Raw genomic sequence first — 12,157 nt, forward strand, 5'->3', positions numbered from 1 at the left:
AACATTAGAAAACTAAGGGATTCAGGTCGAAGGTCATTGGCGTGGGAGCCCCTTAAACATAGACAGAGCGAATCGTAATATTATCTTTGTCTTACACTAGTATGTACTAGCACCTAAAAGAAAAGTATGAATATAGTTTCGAGTTCAAACAAGAAAGTCAACCATATTTCCTTCAATATTTAGCAGATGGCGCCATCATAGCTTGCCCTGTCAATCCCGAGAATTGTGTCAAATTTTTGTTATTATAATGTCCTGGATGCCAGCCCTTTAAGCCAAATCTCATAGAAAAAGGGGCAAAATATGATGGCGCCATCTATGCAAACCCTTGACAGTTGCCAACCCCATTGGCAAATTTTTTTAGGAAGTTAAAAAAAATTGGTACCGTAATATTATATTACATTTGATTTCAGCCAACTAGGCATATACAAGGAAGCACCAGAACATGTCTACCTGGTCACCCCGGACGACTTTCTATCCAAAGACGACACAGACAGCGACAAAAATGTCACCTGCATCGACGAAAATGTCACCCGTGACACAAATGTCACCCGTGACAATGACAAAGTCAACGGGGAAATGGAAGACGACGAAAATCCTTTTTTAAAAAGTATTAAAAAAAGTATAAAGAAAGACGATGAACCGAAGTTGACTAATAAGTTTGAGACGGACTGTGTTATAGCGAAGGAGAGTGAACCTAAAGTGGAGGTCGGTAAAGGTGATATTCCGGTGACGGCGGCTGATAAGATGTTGGAGTTTTTTTTGGAGTTTGCTGAGACGGAGACTTATAAGGAGATGCGGTTAGTTATATTTATATTTTAACCCTTGAGCGCCACTTTCACTATCACATTAACCCGGGGTTAACCGGTTAAACCGTTAACCCAGTGTACTGGTGACCATGGTATCTCCAGGTTTAACCGGTTAACCCCGGGTTAGTGGGATGGCGCAAGTGGCCCTAATAGGGAATATTAGACGAAGCTCTGTAACGCCACTTCCATAATCACTCAAAATCCGAGTGTCTACCGCAAACGAGAGTCGAAATTTTGTTGTCTAACCTCTCTATCACTCTTGCATATTCGAGCGATAAAGAGGCAGATAGGTTCGAGTTTCGATTTCGCGTTTCTCGGTAGGCCCTTTGTAAACAAACCGTCTTGATGTATCAATGTCATATCTTATTGTCTGTGAAAACATGTCAAAAACAGTTTAAGGCACAGTATGTATAAGTTACTCTATGGTTTACGATGGGTGCTAGTGCTGCACTCTGGCGGCAGAACATTGCAGTAAGGCTTAGCACGCACTGCGGTTTTTAAAAAGCGGTTCCGCTACCGCAAAAAATGTAACGTACGGCATTCTATATAAGCGCACGCACGCAACTTGCTACATTTTGACCGCAACCGCAAGAAAAAAACCGCAGTGCGTGCTAAGCCTAATACCCCATATTGTATGTTTTACAAGCTTTTATTTAACCTGCCCTGTTAGTATATATGTTAGTGTGTCAAATCTTGGAAGCTATAGCGAGTCAAACAATTTTCTCAGTAGAAAAAGGCGCGACATGCAAATGCGAACGCCTACAAATTTTAAATTTGCCGCTTTTTTCTACTGACGGAAATGGCTTGACAGACTATACAGACCCACTTCCGATTTCCGATTGAGCTGAAATTTTACATACTTATGTAAATCGAATGACAATGCAATATTATGATGACATGGAACTGATCTGATGATGGAGACAGGAGATGGCCAAGGCAACTCTGTGATAAAACAACGCAACCTAATTGTGTTTGGATTTGTTAGAATGGGGTTGGCAACTGTCAAAGGTTTGCATAGATGGCGCCATCATAGCTTGCCCCTTTTTCTATGTGATTTGGTTTAAAGAGCTGGCATCCAGGGCATTAAAAAATCAAAAAATTGACTCAATTGTAGGGATTCACAGGGCAAGCTATGATGGCGCCATCTGCTAAATACTTCGACCGGCCAACCCCATTGTTTCGATGAGTATAAGTTGCCTATTGAAAAATAGGCTGTGACAGACGGACAGACAGACACACGAGTGATCCTATAAGGGTTTAGTTTTTCCTTTTGAGGTACCGAACCCTAAAAAGTACAGTCAGCGGTAAAATCTTGTATCAAAAATGAGAATTTTCCGATAAATTTATTGACGACCGGTCTGGCCTAGTGGGTAGTGACCCTGCCTGCTAAGCCAATGGTCCTGGGTTCGAATCCCGGTAAGGGCATTTATTTGTGTGATGAACACTAATATTTGTTCCGGAGTCATGGATGTTTTCTATGTATATAAGTATGTATTTATCTATATAAGTATGTATATCGTCGCCTAGTACCCATAGTACAAGCTTTGCTTAGTTTGGGGCTAGGTTGATCTGTGTAAGATGTCCCCCAATATTTATATTTATAAAAAATTATGAATATTTCAGCTTCCTAGGCACATTCACGGACCCGCAGTCGTCAGCCATCCACGGGGTCCTGAACGACGTGTCCGCCTGGTCGCTCGGCAGCTTCCGCGGCCACGAGCTGGTCGCCAGGGCGCTACGGGCCGCTACCTTCAAGATACGGGATGGCGCCAATGGGACCCCTGAGTAAGTCACTCTTTTGTCGGTTATAGACGACTGTGGTAGTTAAACGTTTATAAATTTAGCGTTTGGCACCTTTAAGATACAGGATGGTGCCAATGGGACCCCTGAGTAAGTTAAACTCTTGTCAGCTATAGACGATTGTGGCAATTAAACATTTAAAATTTTTGCGTATGGCATCTTTAAGATACGGGATGGTGCCAATGGGACCCCTGAGTAAGTCACTCTTTGGTCGGTTATAGACGACTGTGGTAATTAAACGTTTAGATTTAGCGTTTGGCACCTTTAAGGTACGGGATGGTGCCAATGGGACCCCTGAGTAAGTCACTCTTTGGTCGGTTATAGACGACTGTGGCAATTAAACGTTTATAAATTTAGCGTTTGGCACCTTTAAGATACAGGAAGGTGCCAATGGGATCCCTGAGTAAGTTAAACTCTTTTGTCGGCTATAGACTACTGTGGCAATTAAACGTTTATAAATTTAGCGTTTGGCACCTTTAAGATACGGGATGGTGCCAATGGGACCCCTGAGTAAGTCACTCTTTGGTCGGTTATAGACTACTGTGGCAATTAAACGTTTATAAATTTAGCGTATGGCACCTTTAAGATACAGGATGGTGCCAATGGGACCCCTGAGTAAGTTAAACTCTTTTGGTCGGTTATAGACTACTGTGGCAATTAAACGTTTATAAATTTAGCGTTTGGCACCTTTCTCGTAATGCATGTAATTAAGATAAGATGTAATTATTTTTGAAAAGATGTGTCCCGCCGAGTTTGTTGCCGGTCCCATAATGGGATACCCTCCTCCAATTGAGGGGGGATTTAAATCTTCTCGGGGCAGAGGTGTAGGGTTGGAGCCGGTCTACCTAGCTTTATTTGACGTTCATAAGCGCATTGTAATTATGCCTACTTGAATAAACTATCTTTTATCTTTATCTTATCTTATCTTAAGATACGGGACGGCGCCAATGGGACCCCTGAGTAAGTTTAACTCTTTTGTTGACTATAGACGTCTGTGGCGGTCAAATAGCTTAAAATTTAGCGTGTCACCTGACACAGTAACGATACTAATTGTAAGACAATTTGGCAACAAACTAAAATTAAAAAATCGATTCGGTTACCAACTCGTTTACGATTGTTTCATCAGTTATGACACCACATGAACAAAACTGTATGATAAAACACAAGTATTTTTGCGTTTTTATATGTTTTCCGAGCAAAGCTCGGTCTCTCCGATATTTTTTGTTACGTGCCATCTATTTCAGTTTATATTTTTTCCTTTTGTTACAGGATCCACAAGGTGCCAGCCAGCCCGGGCCGAAATCTGGGTAAAACCTAGATATTTTTTTAAATAAGGTGGGCTAATTCAATACTTACTACTTAAGAAAAGCGGAAAGGATCCTTCAAATAGGGCTCAGTAAATCTCAAAGAGTTATTGTAAATAGAATAAATGTTAAGTCTAAGGGTGGTATTCTGTCCAGTGTGTATTGCGTCTCGCATTTTGCTTAATGAGAGAGTGAAACGCAATGATATTAGACAGGTGGGATACCAGCCTAAGAAAGAATCGTGCCTCGAATTTGACAGCTGAAGTAGATGTCGCTGTCCGGCCTTGTAGTTGTGTCAAAGTCGCCGTACGATTTACTCAGACTTTTTTTAAATCGATAATCCTTAAATAAATGGCCGACGATGTAAACTAACTCAAAATTAAACTGATTTTTATTAAATAAATTAATAATTTATAATTAACTTATAAATTGGTGGTAATTCGGAGAAAATATTTCTAAGATCTATAAAGTGATCCATTTTCATTAGACTTTAGGATATTTTCTATAGATTACATGCTCGGCCATTTTTATTGTCTCTGACTATACGTCAAGTACATATATTTGTTTTGTCGCTAAACATCAAATAGGATGAGTTTTGTGAATATTTTTTGCATTAAAAAAATTCAAATACTATTTTTGCATTAAAAATATTACTTGGTTATGTGCAATAAAGTGACATACATAATACATACATACAATAATACCAAAAATCTTTATGATTCAAACAGTAATTTATTTTGATATTTAGATAGATGACAACCAAAAATCAGTAACGGCAAAATAGTAGTAAACAAAAATCAATTGTTCTACTATAGTTTTTTATTGCATTAGAAAAAGACTACGCGACTTTGACATGTCTTTTAATTGAAAAACGCTTTTTTAAAATCAGTAACTATTACTTATGGAAGCAAAAGAATGTAAATAATCGTATATAATAAAATTCATAATTGTTGCATATTTGCCGTGAGTTATTTTTCAAAAGTGTTTTTCAATAAAAAGACACGTCAGGATTGTTTACCTTTTTTCTAATGCTAAAAAAACTAACTATAGTATGGTTCACTATGGCTCTGAACATGTCTTTGTAGTTACTTTAGTAAGCTTTGATTGTCACCTGGGGCTAGGGTTGCCAACTATTTTTTGGTAGAATATAGTATTTTCCAGAATAAGGCATCAAAAATATAGTACATTTCAAAAAAATATGGTACTTTTAGATAAAATACTAAACATAAGTGTAACATACGTTTAATCGGAAATATAGTACAGAGAGCCAAAATATAGTACAATACTATATAATATAGTACGGTTGGCAACCCTACCTGGGGCCCGTTTCTCAAAAGCTTGTAACTTGTAATACAAGCGGATGTCACTTTTTGACAGCTGTTGTTTGAGGGACTTCCACTATTACAAGTTACAAGCTTCTGAGAAACGGGCCCCTGATCTGACGATTATTTAAATTAACCTAACTCCTTTATACTATGCTTAAACACGGTATCCTGTTTACATGGAATAAATTAGTAACTGAATTTATTACACGCATATTTTAAAAGTGACCAAGCGTATTGTAATTCACAAAATTCATTCAATTTGTCAAATCTTTTTATTTATCAAGATATAATGTTAAAAGTAAAATAGTATAATTTATACCTACTCTGTTTACTTCGGTATTAACTGAATGTCTAGACTATAGACAATGGGATACTAAGACGCGTAAATTAGTGCAAAATGCAAAATATTTTAGTAATCAGTAATAGTCAGATAGAGTTAGACCAAGATGAGTCTGCAACGATTTTGATAGCACACGCAGTGCAAGTGTTATTTTAAGGGGCCCACTGATTACCAGTCCGCCGGACGGTATCGGCCTGACAGTTAGAACAAAAAGTTGACAGTTCCCAACAACTGACAGGCCGATACCGTCCGGCGGACTGTTAATCAGTGGGCCCCTTTAAACGTCAAACTTTTATCAAATTATGACGTATAAATAACACTTGCACTGCGTACCTATGCTATCAAAATCATTGCAGTATTTTCTTGATCTTAAGGGGCTCACTGTACGGCTACCATCAGTTTGGCACTGACATAAACGCCATCGAGAACGTAATTTACTTTCTATACATCTCGCTCGTACACGCATATTAGTGCGAACGAGATGTATAGAAAGTAAATTACGTTCTCGATAGCGTATATGTCAGTTTTCTGTCACTGTCAGTGACTCATGGTACGGGCTCTGATTATTAGTCCGCCGGACGGTATCGGCCTGTCAGTTGTTCGGAACTGTCAACATTTTGTTCTGACTGACAGGCCGATACCGTCCGGCGGACTGTTAATCAGTACCAACCACCACTTGATTATACGGATAACTTAAACTGCTTTACGCATTCTAGTATTCCTTTACGATCAATAATGTAAGAAAGTTATATATAATACGAAAAGTAGAAAAACGAAAGGGATGAAAAATATGACGTTTTTATTGCTAATAGCTGTAGTAAAAATCTACGGTATCGCATAGACAGAGTAATACCATAGAGAAATATAGTAAGACAAGAGTGATCACTCCATACATCAGTTTTACTATTAATTTCAGTGTCTACATCTAGCATCGTGTAGCGGAACTATCAGTACTGCTACTTGACAATAGATGTAGCACCGACCGGAAAGTCTTATCTCAACAGCATAAGACTTTCCGGTCGGTGGCTACATCTATTGTCAAGTAGCAGTACTGATAGTTCCGCTACTCGATGCTAGATGCTAATAGTCTTTTTGCTACTAAAATTGATGTATGGAGTGAGCAATCTATGTATTTTTTTCTCTATGGTAATACTACGACGAGTAAAGTAATGCAAATAGTGTACAGATGTAGTGAACAATTGTTATCCATCGTATTTTCTCGGAAACATTCGTATATGTCATGCTACTTCAGTCAGCCTCAGTGCTTTTGTACCGAGACTGACTGAAATAGCAAGACGCGTTCGTGAATTTCCGTGAAAATACGATGGAAAATAATTATGCACTACATCTGTAGCGCAAATAGTGTAGCTGAAGTTTGATAATTGACGTAGATGGCGCTGACCGATGCCAGCAGTTTCGTGTTTGTGAAATATTTATCACTTAACAACCTGGTTACCTATCTGGTTTTACATGTATGTAAAATGTATAATTATTGGTGCAATAAAGATTATTTACTTACTTACCTACCGCATTATGTCCATGACAATACAACGCCATCTATTTCAGCTGTCAAAAATACGGCTCCAATATTTTGCAGTATTTTACGCGCCTGTGTGGGAAAGGAATGAATTCCCGGGATTTAGTATAATTATAATTAAAAATAAAGATTATAGTACTTTGTCACAGTAATGTGTCAAAATAGACACGTAAAATCCACCGCCTTAATATTATAATATAACTGTGAAAAGGTTCTATAACGATATAAGATTGTAATAAAATGTACGATTAGAATACGAGTTTTAGGTGTCTTAAAATATATATAGTAAATGTAATTAATGTAATATACTTAATTTAATGGCTTCCTAACGTAAGAGTTTGGTTCTTATAAGGCCAATGTGGCCAATTCCGTCATAGGGGATATTCCGTACTAGAGCGTATATTTCTTTTATTATCAACCGTAGGAAAAAAGTTGAAAAAAAAAAAGAAATGAGCCTCTATATTGTTTCCCAAAAAGTTTTAAGTCATAATGTATTGTTTGTCCGCATTTTCGTTAGTCATAATCATAAATCAGAAACGCGTAACTTTTCCTAACCTATCTATAGGATAACCTTACGAAAATCCTGAAAAGTTAACGGTTTCAGTTTTATGACTAATGATAATATGACAAACAATACATTATGACTTAAGACTTTATGGGAAAGAAAGGGACCCCAAAAGAAATACATATACGCTCGTGTACGGAATTGTCCCTATGACGGAATTGGCCACATTGACTTTAGGTATTTTAATATAATTATAAAATTAACAAGGCAGCTTTTGGTATAAATCAGTAATTCTTGATACTTAACCATTAGACTGCCACACAACTTTAAATTTAAAATGTACCCATTGTTATGTATAGGCATAGAGAATTATAGTAAGACAAGAGTGCTCACTCCATACATCAGTTCAGACTATTAATTTCAGTGTCTACATCTAGTATCGAGTAGCGGAACTATCAGTACTGCTACTTGACAATAGATGTAGCACCGACCGGAAAGTCTTATCTCAACAGCATAAGACTTTCCGGTCGGTGCTACATCTATTGTCAAGTAGCAGTACTGATAGTTCCGCTACTCGATGCTAGATGCTAATAGTCTTTTTGGTACTAAAACTGATGTATGGAGTGAGCACTCTATGTATTTTTTTCTCTATGGTATAGGCGACAGCGACGGCCAAAAGGAATAGGTACAGTTAGCTGTTGAATATCCTCACTATGAGTTTGACGAGGCCTTAAACGCTAGCGACTACGTCAACTCTAAGGGCGGTTTCGCACTATGTCCGATCCGAATCAGATCCGAACCCGTGAAAATATGGTCCGTTGTAGCCGTAGAACTATTTCTATGGTAAAAGTTACGCACTACATCCGATCTCCGTCGTCCGATTTCTTTCCGTCATTCTAGAATCTCCATTCCGGAGAAGATGTTTGACGGACCGAAGTAGCCTTAGTATTATTTGTATGAACGCTCGCGCACTGTGTCCGAGTTAAAGCCGGGCTGCGTACGAGCAGAGAGGCAGTAGGGCGGGCGGGGTATTCAGATAGGACTAGTGCGTAAGCCAATATACGAATTCGGTCCGAGTTAGACCCATATTTTCAGGGGTTCGGATAGGACTAGTGCGTAAGCGAATATCCGAATTCGGTCCGAGTTTTCTAGACCCATATTTTCACGGGTTTGGATCGGATTCGAATCGGACGTAGTGCGAAACCGCTCTAACGCAGTGCGTCTCGCTTGCACCAATGTCGGTACGTGGGAGATGTATTGCGACTTGGTTTACGCAGTCGCTAGCGAATATGTCAGTGCAAAACTCGTGGTAAGGATACAGATATCTCATGTCCCTGCTTACAAACTTCTATGCAGGTAATCAGATGTCTTATTAGCTAACTGCGCTGGGTGTTTACAATGCATAAATGTGACGTTATCTATGAAAAGGGACCTTATTGTCGATGGCGGTTACGCCATTATTAACTATGCTCCGATATAAATACAATGCTGCGCGACGCGGTGCGGCGTAAGCGCCATTGACAATAAGGTCCCTTTTCATAGATAATGCCCCAAATATTAATTTTAAACAGCACCCATTGTCGCGTATAGACGATATTGGCGTCCAAAAATGTACAGTTGATACAAATACCTGGGCTATTTAATCTGCAATAATATTTTACACAAGAAAGGCTTCAAAAATATCTGACACGATCTTATTTGTAGAGCCATAAGAGCGTGTCACATATTTTTTCGGCCTTCGATGAGTAACATATTATTGCAGGTGACTGTGCCTGTTTATTTTAGAACTAAACGTTTTTCACTTTTTTGGGTCTTAAAACGTTAAAAGTTGATGCAGCCAGTTATTTAATGTCTTCTTTTATTATGTTAAGAAATACTTGATTAGGTGAGTCCACACAGTACAAGCCGCCTCGCAAGGACATTGCCGCGCGAGGCAGCGCGGTCTGTGTAGACGAGCCTCGCATTGCCTCGGCCGAGGCACGTCTACACCATAGAGAAATATAAGTAAAGAAAGAGTGGTAACTCCATACATCAGTTTTCTTTTTACCAAAACGCGAGTTATTTCGTAGTCGCCATCTAACGCCAAGTAGTGGAATTATCAGTACCGCATCTTGACACTAGATATCACAAATGTCGCTACTGACGAATAATGTACTGCTAAAACAATTTACAACTAAGATTATAGCGGAAGGAGTTGAAAACAGAGTTCCGATGAATCCGGTTATAATATTAATTGAAAATTGTTGAGCATTAGAGTTTCGTTCGCCGCGTCATCTATTGTCAACTAGCAGAACTGATAATGTCCGCTACTTGACGCTAGATGTCGACTACGAAATAACTCGAGTTATGGTAAGAAACTGATGTATGGAGTTACCACTCTTTCTTTACTTATATTTCTCTATGGTCTACACAGACCGAATGCCTCGCGCGGCAAATTCCTCCCAAGGCGGCTCGTACTGTGTGGACCAGACTAATAACTAATATTAGGGGTGTTTCATAGATATATAAACATGGTGAAAATGCTCTTAATTTTTTAAGGCTTTTAATATTATTAACTAAAAATAATTGTTTTAGTTTTATGATTAATTTAGTCTTACTATTTTATGTGAATCTAAATGTATACATATTAACCGGTCGGTAAATGGGCAATAAAAAGTTGTATATAAAATATTTTTTCAAAATAGTTTACCGGTCGGTTTGTATGTAATATTTTATTTATTAACTTCCAATATTGTGAGCGTATGTTGCGTAAAATCGTCACGCGAAGCATCTGTCTCTCTCGCGCTTGTCAGAACGAGATGTTTTACATGTAAATGATATGAAACGTAGAAGGGGGTTTTCAGAAAGAATGGTACCATTTACTTTTTGTAGAAAAAAACTTCAACTTTTGGGTTATTTAAACTCAGAATCACGAGTACTATAGACAAAGAAAAAAAGTGTCTCGAGTTTTTCATACAAATTTTGTGTGTCAGTTTTGTAACGGTCCTTACAAAATGTATGTGAAAATGCGTTACAAAACTGTCACTAAAAAGTGACTTTTTAAATCGATAGTCCTCGTGTTTCTTAGTAGAAATAACCCAAAAGTTGATAGATTTTCGAAAAAAAGTAAATGGTATACTTTTAAGTGAAAATGCCCAGAAATACCGGTGCTGTACTAATTCTTAGACAATTCGTTGGGGAGTTTATGCAATATTTTATTAGTTTTAGCAAAGATACATTGATTGAGTAAGATGCGTAAAATCTAAGACAATTTCGTGCTTCGAATTTGACAGGTAAACGAGATGGTGCTGTACAGCTCCATACATTTTGCGGCAACTCTGATTGTCAAAAGTTGACGTTTGACAATTCAGTGACCGCAAAACATTGAGTACGGCGCCATCTGTTTTGGATGTCAAAATAAGAGGCACGTTTTTTCTTTGACCTTACCACTCTATTACAATAATTTATCTTTGGTTTTAGATATATGCTTCGTTTATTGCGTTCGGCGTTTGATAAAATATTTATTCACCTAATACTAAATACATGTTCACTCATAGATCAGTATAACAGTAAACTTTGAATGTTCTGAGATATAGGGACCGTGCGCGGGGTATGCCATCTTGTGGCCTGAATCAGAAACATAAACTGTAAATACATTTAACACTTCACGTCAATGCAACGGCTGCCCTCTACACTTCACGTGCGTTTACTTACGCATTGTAGGGTCTGCCATCTTGTGGGCTACATTGGAAGCTTAAACTTGACATTTTCACTTCGCGCCAATAAACAGGGGGCTCCCGTGCTGCCCTCTACAGTTCATGCGCGTTCCCTGTAGTTCAGACGTGTTTGTTTAATTGCAAAAAATGGCTTTAGAATTAGGTGAATGAATTTTATATCAAATATAAAAACGCCGAAACGTCGTTTAGTTGAATCATGCAGTGAGCGGCAAAAATACCTACGCATACGTAGAATAACACAAAATAATCTGCTTAATAAAGGAGCATTCCACTAATGTCACCTACAGACGCTACTCTTTTAATACTTCTGAAAATAATTGTAGAAGTGAACCAATAATAGTTTTGAAATAAATTAATTTGTTCTCGGGATATTGGGAGGTCTAAAATAATACAAAAGGTAATCACGGTCTATATCCCGGTCGGTATGAGCAGTATGGAAACAAACCAAGTTATTTAATTAAATATATTTTGATTTGTATTGTTTTAACTTTTGAATATGCTAGAATCCCCACATTCGGCCGGAATATATTTCATATAGTTAGACCAAGCTAAGTTGGCAGCGATTTTGATAGCCCAGACAGTGCAAGTGTTATTTTAAATTTCAAACTTCTATGAAATTATGACGTTTAATTTAAATAACACTCGATAAATAATTCTCGTAGAATGCTCCTCAAGTTTTAAAGCAAGTGTAGATCATTTTGAACGCTTCGTTCGCTTAGGTGCTCGTGCTCCTATCGTAAGTCTTCATAGCTTTAAATAATTAGCATTAATTTATTTAACAGGCGTATACGAGGTAAGGAAACATTAACCTTTTGACCGCCACC

General features: G+C 38.0%; 1 protein-coding gene across 1 annotated transcript; it reads left to right on the forward strand.

The window, feature by feature from the left end:
• Positions 1-561: 561 nt before the first annotated feature.
• LOC134659084 (uncharacterized) lies at positions 562-3,924 on the forward strand. The gene is made up of 3 exons (XM_063514690.1): positions 562-797; positions 2,430-2,591; positions 3,876-3,924. The coding sequence occupies exons 1-3, from the start codon at positions 577-579 to the stop codon at positions 3,922-3,924; spliced, it is 432 nt and encodes a 143-aa protein (XP_063370760.1). The 5' UTR covers positions 562-576.
• The last annotated feature ends 8,233 nt before the right edge of the window (positions 3,925-12,157 follow it).

The sequence above is a fragment of the Cydia amplana genome, chromosome 24 (genome assembly GCF_948474715.1).
Source record: "Cydia amplana chromosome 24, ilCydAmpl1.1, whole genome shotgun sequence".
NCBI lineage: Eukaryota > Metazoa > Arthropoda > Insecta > Lepidoptera > Tortricidae > Cydia > Cydia amplana.

What these genes read in the sequence shown, in the direction of transcription:
- LOC134659084 (XM_063514690.1), top strand. Translation starts at nt 577, where the DNA reads ATGGAAGACGACGAAAATCCTTTTTTAAAAAGTATTAAAAAAAGTATA. An exon ending in GAGACTTATAAGGAGATGCG is followed by an intron (nt 798 to 2,429) that starts GTTAGTTATATT and finishes TGAATATTTCAG; the next exon opens with CTTCCTAGGCACATTCACGG. An exon ending in GGCGCCAATGGGACCCCTGA is followed by an intron (nt 2,592 to 3,875) that starts GTAAGTCACTCT and finishes CTTTTGTTACAG; the next exon opens with GATCCACAAGGTGCCAGCCA.